This window comes from Canis lupus, chromosome 7 (genome assembly GCF_011100685.1).
Source record: "Canis lupus familiaris isolate Mischka breed German Shepherd chromosome 7, alternate assembly UU_Cfam_GSD_1.0, whole genome shotgun sequence".
Classification (NCBI taxonomy): Eukaryota; Metazoa; Chordata; class Mammalia; order Carnivora; family Canidae; genus Canis; species Canis lupus.
The window spans coordinates 54864140-54886724 of record NC_049228.1 but is presented as its reverse complement, the minus strand read 5'-3'; the positions used below and the strand labels follow the sequence as shown (position 1 = coordinate 54886724).

At 38.5% G+C, this 22585-nt stretch overlaps 1 protein-coding gene across 7 annotated transcripts in view; it reads left to right on the top strand.

Moving 5' to 3' along the window:
• MAPRE2 (microtubule associated protein RP/EB family member 2) overlaps positions 1-22585 on the top strand; it is a 159219-nt gene that overhangs the window by 90720 nt on the left and 45914 nt on the right. For all 7 annotated transcript variants that reach the window (XM_038543515.1, XM_038543517.1, XM_038543514.1 and 4 more), the window contains one exon: positions 6496-6623. In XM_038543515.1, the coding sequence (XP_038399443.1) occupies positions 6503-6623 (121 nt within the window). In that variant the 5' untranslated portion in view covers positions 6496-6502. The remainder of the gene's footprint in view (positions 1-6495; positions 6624-22585) is intronic.

The following is a 22585-nucleotide window of genomic DNA, read 5'->3' as shown; positions in this document are numbered from 1 at the left end:
GCAAGTATCTTGGTGAAATTTGGAGGAAGGTTGATAAGAATATTCTAATCAGCACAAATTGTAAATAGTAATTAACTGTATTGGTTCCATTGCTATTAGCATGAAGTAGGTATGGAAATCTATTTAATGTGTTTTTATCATTTTATTTAAGAAAACATAAGAAAATAGAGGCACCTGGTTGGCTCTGTCAGTAGAGCATGGTCTTGAGGTCATGAGTTCAAGCCCCACGTTGGGTGTAGAGTTTACTTAACAAAAGAGGGGAAAAAAGCAAAGAAAACTTAAAATCTTCCTAACCTTTATTCACTCACCTTCATCTTGGTCTGCCCTCCATTCTGGTTTTCCCACAGGTCCCCTAAAGCAAGTTGCTCTTATTGCCGGGGTTTCTGGAAACTGCAGCTGTGTTGGTTACAGAGGGGGTGTGGTAGAGGTTAGAGTGGTGAGTCTAGTAACTAATTAACTGGAGTTTTTCTAAAGCAAAAATCAGGTGCTATTTAAACGTTTATAATGGTCTTCCTAACGTAATAAGCTCCTTCAAGGTACATAGTACTTTACCTGCCTTCAAGAACTGAATGTCTGTTTAGATATGGAAAGTTTGTTGACCTTAGGTGAATGTTATCAGTAAAGACTCAGAGGAGAGTGTGATTGATTGGCAAAACCTCCAGCCAATGAACGACTGGCTTCCCTGTTCTCAAGGATTTCTTAAAAGCAGTTGTAACTCACCCACCTGTTCCTTTGTCTACACTTCTGTTAGGAAACCCCAGAACATCTCTACTCGCTTCTATAGGGATTATCTCTCTAAATCGCAGGCCTGATTGGATCTCTCCTGCTTTGTGTTTAGTTGTTTTCAAATCATCTAAACAAAAAAATTTCATCCCAATTTGGCTGGATATCATCTAGCACAACTCTAGGCCTTGCAGCCTCATCTTGCAGTGATAGATTACATGGTAGAGCAAAAGCTTTCCAGTATTGCCTGAAGAAGAAACCATCAGAAGAGTACATCAGCTGCCAAAAGTTTGCCAGCAAATGAAAATTACTGCAGGCAGTTCAAAATGTTCTAAATTTTGAATTATCTTTACTAAGATTTTTATAACATTTACATAGTCATATGTTATTAACCAGATACTCAAAAACCTTTACAAGTGTTGTAGAAAAGCAGTAACTGTGGTCCCATTATCTGAAATGCCAATACCATGAGTTTTTGTGTTGTTTTGTTTTGTTTTGTTTTCAGGTCTTCAGGGGAAGAGACTTTAGAGATGAGGGTGCTTTGGGGGATAGATAGATATTTATTTTACATTTATAAAAAAAAAATCTGCGGGCACCTGGGTGGCTCAGTCAGTTAAGTGCCTGCCTTCAGCTCAGCTCAGTGATCTCCAAGTTCTGGGATCAAGCCCCACCTCGGGCTCCCTGCTCAGTGGGAAGCCTGCTTCTCTCTCTCCCTCTGCCTCTCCCCTCCTCATGCTCTCTGTGTTTCTCAAATAAATAAATAAATAAATTCTTTTTTAAAAATCTTCACTTAGCACAGTAGGTAGAAAGCAGATTTTTATTGTTATAGACATAATAAGCACTCCAAACACAACTCTTTTTTAAATATATAGGTTTTTGTATAAAATGAGATTTTTCTGTCCTATATAGCCATGCTTAAAATATTTATTTCTAAATACCATTTGTGACTAAACAAATAAGGAACCCTTGGAGAAATAACTGGTTCTACATGTAAGGCAAGAAATGTCCAAGTTGGGCCTGGGATATTTTGTCATACCAGAAAGCAAAGAGGTGATCAAAGACTACTGGGACCTTGTCAGAAGAACTAAAAAACCATCTTAAATAAGTTCTTGCAAGCTTACCCCCAGTGGAGATATAAACTGTGGTGGGTTGAAATGTGAACTGAAACATACTTGCCATGAGTTCATAATTATACTTCAAGAATAACCTCATTAGTAATGTTTGGAGAATATTAGAGAACTACCTCATTATTTTGAAAAATGGTAAATACAGCAAATCAGACATCTGCCCTGTCTTTGTTATATTACCAGTACCTCAGAAGGGAAACTTCTCTTTGTAGAATTATTCTAGGTGATAAATCAAAATAAATAATAGTATATGACTCTAAAGTCTCTAAAGAATTGGTGGATCTAAACAAATACTATTAACAGCTAACAGTATCCCAAAGGGAGTCAGACATAGGTGTCTCCTGATGGAAGTTCAAACGCTGCAAGGTAGTCCTGCCTCCAAACCCCCAATTAGAACTTGAATCCTATCTGGCCTGTAGATCAGATGGGCTATTTATAGGAACAGAAAGGACAGAGGAATATGTCATACCACACCGATGGGATGCAGTGACCAAAATCCAGATTGTAGAAACTGTACAAGGGGATCCCTGGGTGGCTCAGGCGGTTTGGCACCTGCCTTTGGCCCAGGGCGCGATCCTGGAGACCCGAGATCGAATCCCACATCGGGCTCCCGGTGCATGGAGCCTGCTTCTCCCTCTGCCTGTGTCTCTGCCTCTCTCTCTCTCTGTGTCTCATGAATGAATAAATAAAATCTTTTTTTTTTAATTTTTACTTATTTATGATAGTCACAGAGAGAGAGAGAGGCAGAGACACAGGCAGAGGGAGAAGCAGGCTCCATGCACCGGGAGCCCGATGTGGGATTCGATCTCGGGTCTCCAGGATCGCGCCCTGGGCCAAAGGCAGGCGCCAAACTGTTGCGCCACCCAGGGATCCCTGAATAAATAAAATCTTAAAAAAAAAAAAAGAAAGAAAAGCAACAACTCAGTTCCTTAAACAATAGTAAAAAAAAAAAAAAAGATTACAAGGAAAATATTAGAAATGTAGAAGAAATCTATAGATAAAAGAAATTTACAGTACATATCAAAGAATCACAGTATATGAACCTTATTTGTCCAGATTCAAACTAAAAAAAATATAAGACATTATAATGCATATTTGATATTAAATTATTTGGGGGGCACCTCGGTGGCCTGGTTGGTTAAGCATCTGCCTTTGGCTCAGGTCACAATCCCAGCATTCTGGGATCAAGCCCCACATTGGGCTCCCTGTTCAGGAGGGAATCTGCTTTTCCATCCCTCTGGTCTTGTGCTGTTGCTCACTCTCTCTCTCTCTCTCAAATAAATCTTTTTTAAAACTAATTTTATTTTGGGATGCCTGGGTGGCTCAGCAGTTGAACATCTGCCTTTGGCTCAGGGTGTGATCCCAGTCCCGGGGTCAAGTCCCACATCGGGCTCCCTGTGAGGAGTCTGTTTCTCCCTCTGTCTATGTCTCTGCTTCTCTCTCTCTCTGTCTCTCATGAATAATTAAATAAAATCTTAATTTTTTTTAAATTTTTAGGTGTGATAATGCTATTTGAGTTTTTTTAATGGCCTTATCTTTCAGAGACAGATACTGAAATACTTGTAGGCAAAATGATAAAATGCTTGACACTTATTTCAAAATAGGGGATCCCTGGGTGGCGCAGCGGTTTGGCGCCTGCCTTTGGCCCAGGGCGCGATCCTGGAGACCCGGGATCGAGTCCCACATCGGGCTCCCGGTGCATGGAGCCTGCTTCTCCCTCTGCCTGTGTCTCTGCCTCTCTCTCTCTCTCTCTGTCACTATCATAAATAAATAAAAATTAAAAAAAAAAAAAAAAAAAAAAACAAAATAAACTGGCTTGGGGAATGGAGACTAGGATTTGGGGCAGAGACTATTGACTAGTATAAATGGAACAGGATTGGCCAATATCGATAACAGTTGAAGCCAAGAAGTAAACACAACTGGTTTTTTATGTATTGAAAAACTTTCAAGGTAAGTTTTATATAAATGCAGTTTTTCTTTTTCTTCTTTTTTTAAACGCAGTTTTTCAAAATAGAAATTGATACACACATTTTACATAAAATTATGCAAGTAAGGGTACCTGGGTGGCTCAGTGGGTTGAGCATCTGACTCTTGTTTTTTGGCTCAGGTCATGATCTCAGCTTCATGAGATTGAGTCCCATATCTAGCTCTGTGCTAAGTGGGGAATCTACACGAGCTCTTGTCCCTCTGCTCCTCCCCCTGCTTGTGTTTTCTCTCTGTTGTATTTATAAAAAAGTACATAATTTTTAAAGATTTATTTCAGTATTATATGCACAGAATTAGTAAAGTTGCAGTTTCAACCAGGTTTAAATTTTTTTTTTTCCCCAGTGTACACCTGTTAGAATGACCAAAATCTAAAACATTGACAATATCAAATGCTGGTGGGGATGTGGAGCAGCAGAAACTCTCATTCATTCATTGCTGGCAGGAATACAAAAATGGGTACAGCCACTTCGAATAGACATGACAGTTTAATAACTTCTTGTAAAATTAAGCCTACTCTTATCATACAGCCCTCTTTGGTATTTACCCAAATGAATTGAAAACATATCCACACAATAACCTGCACATGGATGTTTGTAGCAGCCTTATTCATAATTGCCACAACTTGGAGGCAACCAAGATGTCCTTTATTAGCTGAGTGGTACATTCAGACAGTGGAATAGTCAGTACTAAAAAGAAATGAGCTATCAAGCCATGAAAAGACATGGAGTAACCTTAAATGCACATTACTAAGTGAAAGAAGCCAATCTGAAAAGGCTACGTGCTGTATGATTCCAACTGTATGGCATTCTGGGAAAGGAAGAACTATGGAAACCGTAAAAAGATCTGTGGTTGCCAGGGATTGGTGGGAGGAAGGTATGAATTAGCAGAGCAGAGAGGATTTTTAGAGCAATGAAGCTGCTCTGTATGACACTACAGTAGTAGATACATGCCATCATGTGTTTGTGACAACTCCTAGAATGTACAACACCAAGAGTGAACCCTAATGTAAACTACGGACTTTGGGCAATGATAGTGCATCAGTGTAGGTTCATTGATTGTGACAGATGTACCAGCTGGTGTGGGGTATGGATACTGGCAGAGGTTGTGTATGTGGGGAGAAGAGGGTATGGGGAAAACTCTATACTCACATTAAATTTTGCTGTGAAGAGCTCTAAAAAAGTCTATTCGAAAAAGGGAAACCAGTTATACAAAACTATAGATAAAAAATATTTTAAGCAGGACTTTTTCTGTATGTATCACCCTGATGAAAAGTTGGGGAAAGGTGTCATGCAGTGGTCAGAAGAAATATATTAATTAAAGGGAAGACTTGTGCATTTAGGCAGTACATATCTCTCAGATTATTCAAATGTTTTTATTTATTTATTTTTTTTGTGACGATTTCGTCCAAGGCTGTTAGAGCTAAAGAATGCCAGGTGAGGATTTTTTCCTAATGAAACCTGCATGAAGCCTGTTTCAAAAGTGGATGTTCTCTAAAACTGATTTTTAAAAGTTGGTAGCTTACATAGTTTGCCTACAGCCCTGCTTACCTTCCGTGAGTAGGAGGTTGGGGGGGCACATTGCTGCATTCAGCATTTGTATTAAAAACCTACTCTGTGTCTGAACTTAACTAGTCACCAGGTGTATACAAAGAATAAAATGGAAAAAAAATCCCTGCCCCCATGGAGCTTCTATCCTAGGTCTATGAGGAGAAAAAGAATAGGAGATAAAGATGACACCTCCTTGATGAAGCAGATAAGGGCATGCGCCTCACAATTGTCTGGGGAATGGTCCTTGTTGAAGCCACAGCTAAGGACCTTAAAGAGCAAGTGAGCTTGAAGAATTCAAGAAACAACCTAGAGGTGTCCTGATGGAGTAGAGTGAGGTAAAGGATAGTAAGGAAAGGTGTCAGAATATATGAGGCCTGCTAAACCTTGGTAAGAACTTTGGATTGTACTGTAAGATGAGTAACCATTGGAGGATTTTAAACTAAGGAGGGAAAGCATCTGAATTTTGTCAGTAGAATCACTTTGGTTGCTGGGTTGAGAATACGTGGTGGGGGGCAAGAGTGTGCATTGGGAGACCCAGGAAAAGACTACTGCATAGCATCAGGTGAGCATTGACCAAAGTTTGAAAATGCTTTAAAGGTAGACCCAATAGAATTTACTATTCATCAGATGTGGTGGTGAGGGATACTGAGGAGGCAAGAATGGACTTGGTGTTTCTAGCCTTTGCAACTGGATACAGCAGAGGTCCCATTTACATCTCCAAAAAAGACTACGCGAGGGGCACTGTTGGCAAGTAACGAAAGTATGATGAAATTACATATAAAGATGAAGGGTAACTCCAGTGCATGCTGTTATAGACTTGATAACTTTTTAATACCACACATAGATTTACAGATGACAGTGAGATGAAGTTAATGTGAGAAAATAGGTATCTCAGAACCTTAAAAGCATTGGAGTCCAGCGGAGGGAGATGTAGTACTGCGTGCATACATGAAATTTAAATGTATCTTAGCAAATATGTGGAAGAGAGAAGAGAAAAAAGGCTCAACCAAAGCAGACTTTTTCCATCCCTTAGAGTTCTGCCAAGGATCCTGACCTTGAATAGGATCTTTTATGTTTTGGAGTTAATATTTTCCTTGTTTGTCTTTTTCTAGTTGGGGAATGGCGGTCAATGTGTATTCTACCTCGATAACCCAAGAAACTATGAGCAGACATGACATCATCGCATGGGTTAATGACATAGTATCTTTAAACTACACTAAAGTGGAACAGCTTTGTTCAGGTAAGAGATTCTTTTTTTCTATGTGTCTACCTAAATGTTTACTGCTTATCTTGTTGAATGTTATTTAATGAACCACAGATGATACATCTTAGGTAGGAAAAATATTTATCAGTATTGATACATGATTAAAGGGGGAAGACTTAGGTATAATTAAAGAATGTGATCATGGGCATCACTGCACCCCCTTCTTAAAGAAAAAAAAAAAAACCTTCCTACAGGATAAAATTCATTCTTTTTCACGGTTGATAAAGTTCTTTCTGTTTTTGCTGCATCCTGTCTCCTCAATTTCTCCATCTCTTCTCATACCCCCCATGCCTTACTCCTACAAAATGCTCCTTGTTCCCTACAGACTACCTTTTTGCATCCCATAACTTTTTTTCATGCTATCTTTGCTGAGAAGGTCTTTCTTCTTTTCATTTGTGTCCAAATCTCATTCACACTTAAAAATTCAACTCTGTTGTCACCCCTCTAAAGAGTTTCCCAGATCTCCCAAGACACTGTGCCCACTCTTTCAAAGTAGCTCTGAACCATGCTGTGTTAGAAGGTCCAATTCCCACTCCCTGGAAGGCACCAGAAGTCCTTGAGGACAGGACTGGGTCTTATTCTTGGTCAGATGCCTACAGTGGCACCATGCCTGGTAGATCTGCAAGGAATGCATATTGAGTTTTTTTTAAAAATGATTTGACTTCAGTGATAAAGTAGGAGCATATTATAAAAACATGCCACTGGTAAAGTAATTCATTCTTAGAGTATTTATCAGAGAAAATGTCTTCCTTTGGATATAGGAAGTGTTTTCTTCTTGTGAGCTTATAGGTAAGAGATTTCTTCTCTGGTTCTGACATGGAAATGGTATTGGAAAATATTCCTGAAATGTGTTCATGTTAAATTCCACAAGACATGACAGCTACAAGAGACTTGGCAGATTCAGCTGCTGCAGTGGTGTCGGTACAGTGGGACAGCTTTATCCGGTCATTTGCAGGGGATCATGCATAAAGAGATTTCATGAAGTGTAGTCAGAATTTGGAAACCCCCCAGCAGCCCCCCTCAGATAAGCCTGAGTCCAGTACCCATAAGTGACTATATTCTCCTTTGTCCGGTGAAGTTTTGAGAATAGACTCTTAGAGGACAGACTTCCGTTACTATTGACACCTCTTCTCTCATAATCATTTGTCTCCCGAGGAGCACGGTGAGGTTGGCTAGAACCAAGGCATTACCTCACTCACCCTCCTTGTGCCCAGGCCACAAACATAAGTCCTGTGATTTGTGAGGTCAGTAATGGAAGCTCACCAACCAGTTCTTTGCCCTTGAGCACAAGCTAAAGAAAAGCTGGCTTAGACCATGATGATTAGCAAGGTCTATATCATTGGCCTATTGACATAACTCCAACAATGACTATGAGAAACAGCCCCTGTTGTTTTATCTCATTCAACTACAGATCTCTACCCAGCCCTATTTTATGGAACTGTTCTTGCTGTGCATTCTAGAGCACTCCAGTATTTTACTTTTAATCTGCTGGGAATTAAAAAAAAAAACAAAAAAACAACAAAAAAAAAAACCCAGAGTTTTCTGTTAGCAATTCCTTTGTTAATAGCGCATATCCCCTCAATATCGTAATTGTTTGTAGTTCCACTTTTCCACAGTGCCTGATATATTCTGTTCCCTCAGAAATGTGCATTTCAGGAGGAATGAAAATCAGTTTGCAACTGCTAGGGGCAAAGACAGAAATGTGGATCTTACTCTCAAAGTGGGTGTATGCACATGTGGATAAGGGGAATGGGGGTTGGTTATCAAGAAAAGAGATGAGAAGGAAGGAGTTCAGTGGTAAAGGAGCCCATGAACAGCTTTCTCTGTAATAAGCATAGAGGGTTTGTGCTAGCAAAAGCAATGGAAGGCAATTAGGATTTTTTAAGATAAAGTAGTAATAGATGTAATAAATGTTGAAGTTATATATATATTTTTTTCTTTGCAGATCTTTCACATGTCTAATAAGGCAAATTCAGCAAAATTTTAAGCTACATTTGTGAAATATTCTTGTACAGTTCTCTTAAAGCATTGGTATAATTTTACAACCATCTGTAGCTATTTGCTATCAAGCGTGGTTTGATGAAACCTGTAGAAACCATTTTGATCACTACTGAACAGATAATTTGTGTTAAAATAACTCACAGGCTACCTATGGTTACGAGGTTGATGATTCAGAAAAATAGATTTAAAGGTTCCTTTCTGCTCTGAAACAGTGTTTTGCACAAAAAACTATTGTATAGAGATTAACATGGTTTTTGGCCTAAATCATGTTAATCTGTGTAGTACAAAGACAGGTCTTTAATTTTAGGCAGTAGTTTCCTCAAACTGTGGACCATATGCATTCATAATCTCCTATGGGGCTGCTTAAAAATGCAGATTCTTAGGATCCTTGACTTTCTAAATCAGAGTCTCTGGATATGAAGCCTAAAATCTGTATTTTAACAAGCACCCCAGGTACTTTTGTGCTGTAGCCAAGAGCTTGCAGTGCATTTTAGAGAAACCCCAAACCACTAAAAATGAAGTAAGAATATCCAAAACCTATTGGGCACAGTTTCCTCATTCATAATTTAGTCTGTGACTCTTCTCTTCAGCAATGGCATTTAGCAGGAAGATGCTATCTTTCTAGTTATTTATTTATGAGTTTATTTATTTATACCCTTCATTGTTCTAGAAGACATTTAAAGAAGCTAGGACAGTGCTTTTAGGATAAGAACAAATAATGGTGACCTAAGTGATTTCTCTGGCTTCTAAGTAGTCAAATTCTTGGATAATATTTTTTTCTTCAACCTCTATTTCAATTACTTCAGTTTATTGTGTGTGATTGTATTTTAAGTATGCTGTGGGAAAATACACAAAATAACTTCATGTATTTAAACTGATCTTTTTCCTTATTCAATAACATTATTTCTTTTTGCTAAAGTCTTATGCTTTAATTCTGGCAGTTCCCCTGTGGCATTTTTCCCCATTTACATTATTTTCTATTTCTTTATTTCCTGCTAAGAGATCTCCCCCCAGCTGATACTAAAAGTAACATCAGCTTTTCTTTAGCTCATAGAGAAGTTAAACTACTGTTTCACATTTGTCTCCCTTTTTCTTCAGAATTCTCTGCCTTTATAGAACATTCATCTGTATACAAACATTTTAAAAGCTCTTTAAAAGAGAGGTAGTGTGAGAAGGCCTGACTTGGAGATAGATTGCAGTAAGTTGCAAAAACAATGAAAATGACTCTTCTCTCCCGTTATTTTATCCCAAGGATGTAACCTTATGAAAATTTCCTTTGAACAGTAAATATGGGTCATAGAATCATAGGCACTTTCAGTTTGCATTCATTTCTGTGAAAAGCAACCTTTACCTTTCAGGTGAGAGATTGGGCTTTATAAATAGAAAGCAATGTATCGGTGGATGTGAACACTCCCTATAATAGCAGGATACTGTACTGCTCACCCAAATCTGTTTTAAAAATGAATGGGGGGGGAATAAAAATGAATAATACTCTGGATTTCCCGTAGTTGAATAGGGGATTGAATCACATAAAATGCCAGATTGATTCAGCTTCAAAATAATTGTTTCTAGTTTAAGTGCTGGTAAAATTGCCAGTGCTCTTTGTGGGGTGAGATACTGCGTGTTTCCTTCAGTACCAGCTCAAACCAGTGACTATAAGGTACTCAAGATGGAGGATGGGCAGCATGGTGCTAAAAATCCATACCAAACAGCTTTAACAACTTGAGATACCATGTTAGAGATGACAGAAAAGGTAGCAGATCATATGGAGAGGAACGGAAAGAAATGGAAGGAATTTAATGGGGGTGGAAGAAATACACCTTTCCTTTTTCCTCTGTACCCCTCGTCCCCTATTCTAACATACCAAATATTCTTTGAAACTTTTGGCATCTGTTTTTCTCTGTCCCCATCCTCTCTTGCCTACTTGGGATCTAAGCAGCAAAGCCACTGGGTCTGCTGCTGAGTCACTGCCTGGGCTTGGCCAGCAAGCTCGAGATCACTGGCTCTCCCATCCCTCCAAAGCCTAGCGCAGACTGGCCTATCTCCTCCACGCAACCTTCCCTTTCTCCCTCCCAACCACTCCACAGGACAAGCAAACCGCGGACTTATTACACATGCAGAGATACAAATTGGATGTCAGGTGGGCACTGCCTGGACCCTCCCTATGCTGGTTAACAGCTCAGCTATCTTCCTGAGCATTTTAGTATTTTTAGTAAAATTTAATTGGAATTAAACTTTTTTTTTTTTTGGATGGAAAATTTAGGTATTCTCTTCACTAGTTTAAAAAGAAAGAAACATGATCAGTATTTGATTCAGTTTCAATTTGTGCTTCTCCAAATTGTTTCAAGCTCTGCCTTGGATCAAGTTTCTCGTATTTTTTTTTTCTTCCGGGAAAGCTTCTAGATTCAGCTGGTCATATTGCAGTTACTGTAGTCACAACTCTGGGTTCTTGATGGCTCTCTGGAGGTAGGCTTCACAGAAACACTCAGGGGTTCACAAAGGTGTGGCTGTCTGATGCCCCGGGGCTTATGCAGGTGCTGGGAGCCTAGCAGAATATTCTTTGTGATCATTTCTGGCTGCAGTCTGTTCCTGTTAAATAGGTTAGTCCCATCCTAGTGTGATGTCCCCTGTGTTTTTTTTTTTTCTTCTGTCTGCAGAGACCTCTTTCAGAAGGACAGGTTAGTGATGAAATCAGCTCAGTCTAAATTTAGTAGACCTCTTGTTGGCTCTCTTGAACTGAAACCAAGTAAGGATGTTTCATCAGTGTCTGTCAGTTCAAGACCTTACTTAGTTTTATAAAGTCAGATTGTTATTTGCTGTAAGAAAGTTAAGTCATCTTGGATTGTGTTACTATGGTTATAGATGTAATTATATTATAATGGAATATTATTCATGTTTGTGACGTATTATGTAGAGAGGTAGGATTTTTGTTTGGGGTTTTCTTTGGTGACAGGTTTTTTCTCTAGTTTTATTTTAAAATCCATTTACTTGTTCCTGGTATATACCAACTAGTTGAAGAGCAAGGGGGAAAAAGGAAGTTGGGTAGTGGGTAGAGTGGTCCAGCCTCAAGTTTAATCACTACAGTGGGCAATTATACTCCAGTGTCCCAACTAACATGCAGAATGAAAGGGAATTTGTTTTTTGAGCAGAATATGGTATACAGTAGGCTTTTTTTCCCTTCTAAATTTGTTTATTTACATATATGTTTTTAAATTCTTTATTTAAATTCAGTGTAGTTAACATATATTGTATTACTAGTTTCAGAGTAGAATTTAGTGATTCATCAGTTATGTATGTATAACACCCAGTACTCATTGCATCAGTGCTCTCCTTATTACCTTTCATTCAGTTACCCTTCCCCTCCAGCAGCCCTCAGTTTGTTTCCTAGAGCTTAGCATCACTTGTAGTTTGCCTATTTTCATCTTATTTTTCCTTTCCTTCCCCTGTCTTCATCCATGTTGTTTCTTAAATCACATGAGTGAAATCATGTGGTATCTGTTTTTCTCAGACTTACTTTGCTTAGCATGATATCCTCTAGTTCCATCTACATTGTTGTGAATGGAGAGATTAATTCTTTCTGATGGCTGAGTAATATTCCATTGCGCATACACACACACACACACACACACACACACACACCATATCTTCTTTATCCATTCATCGATCAACAGACATCTGGGTTCTTTCTATAGTTTGGCTATTGTGGATATTGCTGCCTTAAATATTGGGGTGCATGAGCCCCTTTGAGTCACTATGTTGTATCCTTTGAATAAATACCTAGTAATGCAATTGCCAGGCAGTAAAGTAGCTCTATTTTTAACTTTTTGAGAAGCCTCCATACTATTTTCCAAAGTAGCTGTACCAGTTTGCATTTCTACCAACAGTGTAAGAGGGTTCCCCTTTCTCTGCATCCTTGCCAATATCTGTTGTTTCCTGACTTGTTCATTTTGGCCATTCTGAGTGGTGTAAGGTGGTATTTCATTGTGGTTTTGATTTGTATTTCCCTGATGCCAAGTGATGTGAAGCATTTTTTCATGTATCTGTTGACCATTTGTATGTGGTCTTTGGGGAAAAGTCTGTTCATATTTTCTGCCCATTTCTTGACAGGATTTTTTGTTTTTTGGATGTTGAGTTTGTTAAGTTCTTTATAGTTTTTAGAGACTAGCCCTTTATCTGATAAGACATTTGCAAATATCTTCTCCCATTCTGTAGGTTGCCTTTTAGTTTTGTTGACTGTTTCATTTGCTGTGCGATACTGAAAATAAACATAAGTTGGTGATTTTGTTTCTGTTGTGCTTTTTGTTTACTTCGTTTTGTAATCCTAATACCCTAGCGGGGGAAAAGTATGTATGCATGCACTCACCTTCATTGATCAAACTGCCCCTGTAAATTTTGTGGGGGTTTTTTTTTGTATGTGAATGATACATCTTTGAAAGCAATTAGCAGCATCTTCATTTAGTTCATTACTGTATTTAGTTCTGATAATCAGTTTAGTTTTATTTGTGCCTTTATTTGGCACATATGAATTGTGCCTTTCCTTGGACTGGGCCCTAGGAACCCAGATAAATAAGATATAAGTCAATCAGAGAAAGACAATTATCATATTTCATTCTTGTGGGAATTTAAGAAACAGAGGATCATTGGAGAAGGAAGGGGAAGATGAAATGAGAGAGGGAGATAAACCATACGAGACTTGACTTAACGCTAGGAAAAGAACTGGGGCTTCCTGTAGGGAGAGGGAATGGGATAACTGGGTGATTGGCATTAAGGAGGGCACATGATGTAATGAGCACTGGGGATTATATACAACTGAGGAATCACTGAACTCTACCTCTGAAACTAATAATACACTATATGTTAATTAATTGAATTTAAATTTTAAAAAAGACATGGTCATTGTCCTCTAGGATCTCTGTACAGGTTGTAAAAGACTAGAGACCACACTGTGGTAAGTGCTGCTTTGGAAAAGCTTTGGGTATACAAAGGACAGAGGAGGGAGTGGGGTCATGGGGAATCTGTGGAGAAAGACCTTCTTTCGGGTTCTTTGGGAATTGGGTGGGTGCTGCCTGGATGACTTAGAATAGCCATAGTTTGGGAAAGACCACAGAAATCCTCCCTCTTGAGTCAGATAGGGTGACAAGTACATAAGATAATATGTGTTTTATTAGGTACAGCCCTTAAATACATGAAGCATGTTGCCTTCTCTCAGAGAAATATAGTTTTTCTTCATGATCTCATCATATGAGTATGAGAAGATTGATTTTACTCTATTCAAAGCAACTATGCATAAGGATATTCTCAGGAAACCATAGAATTGCTCATTTCTTTGTGAGAAATGTAACAAAGTTTTTTTTTTTTTTTTTTAAGTTTTACGTATTTAAGTAATCTCTGCACACAACATGAGGCTTGAACTCAGGACTTTGAGATCAAGAGTCACATGCCCTTCCAACTGAGTCAGCCAGGTGCCCCACAACAAATATTTTAATTCCATAAAGCCAATCCTTAATGATAACCGCTTAAGTCCCTAACTAGGGATGTGACTCCATTAATATTTTTCATAGGTACAGATCTATAAATGTGTCCTTTCTTTTCTTACTCAATTCTTCTGTAGTCCTTCACAGGTAATGATGAACACCATAAAATAGGGGAAATAGGCTTGGAAAATGTATCACATAGAATGTGATTATTTTATTGGGGCAGGATTTATACTTAACAAAAAAATCAAGGAACATGTAATCACAATGAACTAAATATAGTACCTTAACAGAAACAAAGCTAATTAATGACATATTATTAGAAGCTCAAATGATACTTTTGAGAATTCTCAATAAAAATCACAAAAACTCTTAATAATTGTATACAATTGTACAAAGCAATCCCTTAAATTTTAAACTTCGATATTTTCCCTTAACTGGGAAAATTCACAGGTGTCATAGATAAATGTCATCTTCAGGGTTCTAAGTATATTACTCATTCAGAAACCCATTATCACACAATTTCTTGGATTGAGGTTCTTTTTTCTTCTAATCTGTAGCAAGACTCTGCTGAGTTTTACCTGCTCAAAAACCATGAATGGTCCCATGGTTCCGAGTCGAGAGATCAACAATGTTGTACTGTGGATGGGTTCAGGTGATGAGGCTGGTATTGATGGAGTATAGGGCCAAGACTACGAATGCACTTCAGAAGCCGCAGCATTGACTCCATCAGCTGTACTGCCTGGAGTTCTGACTCCAGGGTCCCAGGAATCTCAGTGAAGAGTTGGGAGACACCAGGCTGGAGCCCAAAGACATGGTGGATTTTAGGACTCATTTGTAATTTATAATTCTAACTTCAGAAACTTTTAGAGTCCCTTCTCTTTTGATTTTGTCAGAGTAAGCAGAGATGCTTACTTTTAAAGCATACATGTTTATTTTGAAATTATTCATCAAGATTCATCAAGATCAAACAAGTATCTTAAGGGGGAAAAAGTATATTCCAATATATTGAGTTCTGATTTTTCTAAAGATGTCATTTACTTTATGTGATGGATTTATTCCTTATAAAACATGATTTTGTATTCATACTGCTTTTTCTTTCCCTTTTCAGTTTAAATCATCTAGACTTTAACAGGAAGAGTATAAAATTGGGGAGAAACAGTCATTTCCTTTCATAAATGAACTTGTGATTACTTAAGCACCTCATATGTTTATCTGGGGAAGGACTTCAGGCCTGGAGAAGCCCTCGGATGTTTTTCAGTAGATAAACTGGAGGATCTCAGGAATGTGTTCATAGCCTTTCTTTGCTAGTAGGAGACCAAAGACCTCCTTTTGTTCTTTGGTTCTTTGCCCTTTGAATCTAAAACATGCGTTTTGGAGATTGACATTTCATATATAAAACAATCCAGTTCAATCCTATTCACTTTTACAGTTCTGATTATTTTAACCAGGCGCATAATACATAGTTTTATACTTGAGAGGCATAATAATAATGTTTCAAGGTCTCAGCTTTTATATATTGCTTTTTACCATTTTCATTGTACTTCTATGTGTATTTACTTTCTTAGAACAGCCCTGTATGGAAAAATAGGAATTTTTAATTTGTATTTTATATAAGAGGATAAAAGGTCAGGGAAGCCAAATAATTGACAGCTGACACTAGGACTGGGGTCTTCTTGGATCACAACCTTATGCCCTCCTTACTGTGTGTATGACGGCTGTGGGTATGGTAGACGGCTCACTGTGTGCACACGTTTGATTTTTTTTTTTCATATCCATTAATCAAGAACCCATTGAACATCTCTAGGATGTTAGGTGAGGAGGAGTTAGAAGTCTGTATCCTCATCCTTACGTTACCACTTAAAGAAATGAGATGTGTCTGGTCATTCTTTGATGACGAGGGTGTGACCCAGTGGTCTCACCAAGACCTTTCTTACCAAAGGTAGTGAGATGCTAATAGAAACACGTGGCACTTGCTCCCAGTCTTAGAATGATTTTTCCTTGCTCTACTGACTGAGGATGAGGGTCTTCTCTACCTGTTCCTTTTGTTCCCTCTCCTGCTCTGAGTTCTTTCCCTCCAAGCAAGACAAGGTGGCTCTGAAATTTTACACATCACCCTCCGCCGGAAGAGCCGTTCAGCTGTCTCAGAATGATTCATGGCCAGTGAAGCCGTAGCCAGGATAATGTCTCCTTTAGAGATAGACTTACACGCATGGGTCCACTGTCCACCATTTAATATCAAGAATGTGGCCCTTTCCTCACACTGAATCCAGGCTTTCTTTAATAAGCTTGTATCTGAGAGGACTTCATATCCTCATTTCCTCCTTTCTGTGCTCTTGAGGAAAAAGAACATCTAGAATAATTTTTTTTAAGAATAATTTTGTTACATGCTTGGTCCCCTAAAGGATTTATACATCTAGGTATCATTGTTTTCCCAGTATTTCTTGCAGTTCAGTAAAGCCACTGGCAGTAGTTATGCTAAAGACTTCTGTCAGTATTTATCCAACCCCTCCAGCATGAAAAATTGGTTTTCTTAGCCTTTTATGAAGGGACATAGTTCAGTATTAAAGAATATACACCCATTTCCCATCCAGTTCTGTCCCCCTCATTCCCATATCTGTTTCCCAACTCCAGCCAGGCTAGGCTGCAGCTCCTATTTTCCAGATAGAAATTCTGGAGTTGTTAGTGGTTTATAGTCATAGCAGACACTGTGCTAACACCATAGAAAGGTGGATTGGTTACCATCTCCAATCTTAATGAGTTACCAATCAATTAGGATAGAGATAGCTAATCAAAATACAAGTCAAACTGCTTCTGGGCTTCCATACCCATAATAGTGAAATAGTTAATTCTGCACAAAGAACAGAAAAAAACTTCATAGAGGAAGTGCTATATGGACTAACCTTTAAAGAATGAGAATTCTCTATTCAAGTGTAAAAAGTGTCAAAAGGACATTTTAGGCAGAGAATGTTTGCTGAAGGCAGAGAGAAGATGCAGTGTTTTATGCATGTACATGTGTGCGTAAGACTGGGGCATATATTAAGATTCAAGGCAGCAGAAGAGGGACAGTCATGTTTTAAGTAATAAAAGCTATAGTATTCAAAGAAAGATTATTTTAGTCTAGAAAAGTTAGCCTGATTTGGGTCTTTGACCAAATAACCATGCAAATTTAGTGGATGGTGAATAAATATTTATGATGCATAATTTAATTGAAATGCTATTCAAACTTGATTTTTTAATATGGTTAAGATTCAGGCCAAGAAGAGGAAGATGGAGATTTTGAGTAAAGGTAATTTTTAGTGTCCTTTTGATGTTCTAACATAAAGCTTTGTGTCCCTGAAGTCAGCAGATACTGAGTGCCTACAGTGTGTCAGGTGATGAGCTAGGATTTGGGGATACAGTTACATAAAAACAATATAGATTTCCCAGTGGAGACCTATTCATTCCTTTACTACCAAAGTTCTCCTTGATACTTGTATCCAAATCATTCAGTTACCTTTTTTTCTGGCTTCCCTGAGTACAAAGCAAAGGTGGAACGTGGTCCCTGTACAAAAGTAGACATCTCCCCATTCAGGTGGCCTATAACACTGATGGTCACTCTGTGCATGGGAGTATCTGAAACATTAATGGGCTGTCTAGTTTTCATACAATTAAGGTAATCAAGCAAGTAGGGTGCCTGGGTGGCTCAATCGCTTAAGCATCTGACTTTTGATCTCAGGGTCAAGTTTAAGCCCTCTGTTGGACTCCTAATTTAAAAAGGGGGTGCTTATTTAAAAAAAAAGATCAAGCAGCTTCAAGTTTTTCTGTTCTTCAAACGAAAGTACTTTTTCTAACCTATTTTTTTCTGAATTATATTTTTAAATGTATGGTTTATCAGCCGTGCAGACACTATAAAAAAGGAGTGTCAGAAGTCACTGTCAAATGCTTGGGCATGTTAGAATTGCATACCTGAAAAAAAAATAATAATTGCTTGGCAACTATGCAACATGGCTCTGCAGATTGGGTTTTTTCCATCCTATAACCATTACGTCATTCAGACAGGTTGCAAATTACCTCTCTGTATTTGTTACACCCTTCCAAAGGTTTGATCTTGCCCAAGTATTAACACTCATAAGCTTTTATGAACCAAATTATTTGACAATAAGAAGCATGTATATGGGAAACTCATGCCAACACAATTTCCTGCAGTTGCTCTTTTCCATAAGAGGATCATTCTCCACTTTGATTTCTTCTAGATTACATTGTATGACAGTTCATAGAGGAACTTTAGGTAACTGCATAAGGAGCCAAAGTTTAATGAAAATGTGTATGTCAACTCTAAAATTACATGTGATTGTGTTTAAATCCAATGTTAAAAAAAAAAACTCCTGATTTTTTTTAATTCCTTTTTTTTTTTTTAATTTCCCCTATGGTCATATATTTGAATCCCTGAAGAAAATAGTCACACATTCCTCGTACTAATTTAGATTTCTCCTAATAGAATCATCTTAGAAAAGCGAAGCGTTCTGGAATTAACCTGTAAAATATAAAATAAACCATTCATTATAGAAGAATATTCTTCCATGTATCACAGTCTGCATGAATATTAAATGGTGGTTCTTCCATAATTGTTGGGGGCTTATTTTGATACTACACTTGGCCTTTTGGCTTTTTTCTGGCCACCAGCCCTCTTCTCTGGGAGCTAGGCAAGTAGAGAGTGTTATTGGCATTGGTGAGAGCTGATGGACTAGATTTGAGGGTGAATGGTGATAAGGAGCTCTCACCTATAAACCTTGGAGAACAGGTGAAATAACAAAGATCTAGGAAGAACCCCCAGTCCTAGGGACAGTGACCTCAACCACAAAAAGAGCAACCATAGAGAGTGGTCCATTGTGTAGAAATAGACTGTGAGTTTGTGCTGGTCAATTCATACTACATCTTACACTATATAAAAAGCTTCTTCATCAGCTATGATACATAGAGTTTGCATAGTGGCCTGGGCTGAATTGTTGGTAGAATGATATGGGCAATGATTCAGTAGTCATTCCTTGAGAAACTGGGAAGAATGCTTTAGGTCTCTTGCCATTAATCGCATTTTCCCTTAAAATAGATATGTCCTAAAAATTGGAGCTTAAAAATGAGGTACTTCAGGGGCTTTTGAGTGGCTCGGTCGGTTAAATCATGAGTCATATTCGACTCATGATTTCAGCTCAGGTCATGGCCTCAGGGTGATGAGATCAAGCCCCACATTGGGCTCTGTATTCAGCAGGGAGTCTGCTTGAGATTCTCTCCCTTTTCCCCTCCTGCCCACTCACACATGCTCACATTCTTGTTCTCTCTCTCTCTCTCTCCCTCCCTCCCTCCCTCCCCCCCTCCCTCCCCCACCCACCCCAGAAAGAATCATTCTTTTTTAAAAAGTGGCATGCTTTTAGGCACTAAAAATGCTTTAGGTATTTTTCTAAAAAGACACTTGTGCCCAGAAATAAGCATTGGTTCTCTACTACCTACCAAATTAAGTTGCTTTTCTTATTAGCTTTGAAAGATTTGAGGAGTTACTGCAACCAATCATTTCTAGCACCTACCCCTGTTATCTCCCTGCCCTTCTCCTACATTTGCCCTAAATCACCTTTCACCAAATGTCCTAATTCCCTCTTTGTTTGGAATGACTTCTTTGAGGGCCATCTCCAATACCACCTTCCTCCTTTTCTTCCAGATGGGAGGTCTCCCTGTTTTCAATTTTCAGGGTTCTACAAAGTCTTATGGTTGGTAATTCTTATAACCTCAGCATCAGAGGTTATTAAGCTCCTTGAAGAGTACAGATGACCATACAAGTTGCACTTCATCTGAGAATATTGATTACTCTTTCTTGGCTTTTTCTTGGGCAAAATTTTGAACTAATGCCTTTATATTTATGTGCCTCTGCATATACTTGAGCACTTCTAGTTTTATGTTTTGTTAGTTTTCCTATTTCTCTGATCTCTCAAAACTAAGTTACTTCTTTAAGTAAAATCCAATTCCTCAATAAATATTTGTTGGTTTATTGTTTTTCATTGATTTATAAAGTGACATCCCTGTATGTCACCAGGCATTTCCATACAGACAGACATTTCCTTAGCATAACCAAAAAATTAGAAATGAAACCCATTTTTTTTTTCAGGATATCGCCACTTCCTCAAGCTTCTCGTAATTAAAATCTTCCCTTTTTACATAGTCATCTATTATCAACACTTTTTAAAAAAAAATATCCATTGAAGTAGAGGAGGTAATACAAAACAATGTGAAAATACCAAGTGCACAAGTAAAGAAACTGTCCCCTGATGTCACAGCTTTACAGAAATTTGTTTTATCCTAAGAAGAAAACCAACCCTTCAGAATGGGTTTCATATGTACCTCTCTAACTTGTTTTTCATTTATGAGAAAGACTTGTTGTGCTTTCTTTTCTCCTCTGTCTGGAATGCCAAATTCTAACTTTAGTTCTATTCTGGGAGTCAAGCCATTGGGACATCCTACTGCCAGTTTCAATATCAGACTTTCTGGAAGCTGGTGACCTTTTGTCTTGCACACCACACCTACCTATGCTCCAAAAGCTTCTACTTCCTTCATTCCTGATGCCTATGTAGAAGTCAGATCTTTTTGTATGAAGCTGGATATGTCAGACAGCTTCTTGTGGTAAAATTTGAGCCCATTACCCTAAAGGTAATCACTGGTGTTAGGAACTAGAAGTGAAACCAGGCTCCTAGCACTGGATTGTCAATTAGCAGATGAAAGACGATTGTTTTGTTTTGTTTTTAAGATTTATTTCTTTTAGAGAGCGCAGGTGGGCACACTCAAGATGGGGAGAAGCAGAGGCCCAGCAGCAGGGCGGGGGTGAGGGTTAGGGATAGGAAGGGAATCCTCAAGCCAACTCCACGCTGAACATGGAGCCTGTTTCAGGATTCAGTCTCACGACTCTGAGATCATGACCTGAGCATAAATCAAGAGTCGGATGCTTAACTGACTGAGCCACCAGACACCTTTGAAAAGAAATATTTCAGACCAACAAGATAATTCTTCACTTCCCACTTCTTTTAATTGGCTGAATCTTTTTCTGTATCGGTAGGCAGTTTTAAAGTTTTGTATTTTCTTCTAAAAGCATTAAAATACAAGATGACAATTTACAGGGTAATTGCCCTTTGGTTGAAAAAAAAGAAACAACTAGAAATAATCCAGCTATAGTTCAATGTCTTTACATTCTTGTTTTCAACTGAGAGTTATAAAAGTTTCTACAAAAATTTTCAAATACTGCTCTTAAGGTATCAGCTTTCTTCTGAGTGTTGTAGATTTCTATCCATTATAATCTCTAATTATGTCTCTAAGATTTACCTTTTATCTAAGAATATTGATACCTAAATCTTAAGAGTTCTTTCATATGTCATTTTTTGCTATATTGGTGTTCCTTTTGAAAAATACTCTTTTTATTCTTCCATGATTTTTTGGAAGAACTCTTTTTTTTTTTTTTTTTTTTTTTTTTAGATCTTATTTATTTATTCATGAGAGACAGAGAGAGGCAGAGACATAGGCAGAGGGAGAAGCAGGCTCCATGCAGAAAGCCCGATGCGGGACTCGATCCTGGGACTCTAGGATCACGACCTGAGCTGAAGGCAGATGCTCAACCACTGAGCCACCCAGGCATCCCTGGAAGAACTTTTAAATGAACTCCATACACTCATCTTAACATCTTAACATCTGATCAGGTTTTTCTTAATGACAGATCTCACTTTTAACATTGCTCTGCAATTTTCTTAATAAAAATCCAATTTAAAGGTAACATTACCTTTTAAAAAGTATTCTTGGGCAGCCCCGGTGGCGCAGCGGTTTGGCGCCGCCTGCAGCCTGGGGTGTGATCCTGGAGACCCGGGATCAAGTCCCACATTGGGCTCCCTGCATGGAGCCTGTTTCTCCCTCTGCCTTTCTCTCTGTGTGTCTATGAATAAATGAATAAAAATTTTTTTAAAAAGTATTCTTGCTTCATGGGGTGCCTGAGGGAATCAATTAAGCATCAGACTCTTGATTTTGGCTCAAGTCATGATCTCAGAGTCATGAGATTGAGCCTTGCATCGGGCTTCAGCACTCAGCGAGAAGTTCCCTTAGGTTGTTTCTCTCCCTCTGCCCCTGTCCCTACCCCTGCTCAGGCACACTCTCACTCTTTCTAAAATAAGTAAGTCTTTGAATAATTTTTTTAATGAAAAATACTCTTTTTTAAAAAGATTTTATTTATTTATTTATTCACGAGAGACACAGAAATATAGGCAGAGGGAGAAGCAGGCTCCACACAAAGAGGCCAATGTGGGACTCGACCCTGGGACTGTGGGATCACACCCTGCGCCAAAGGGAGACACCCAACCACTGAGCCACCCAGGTATCCCTAAAAATGAAAAATGTTCTTGAAGGCAGGTTATAAGCATAGAATGTTAGTGCCTTTGCAGTTTGCGGCAGCCTTACAAG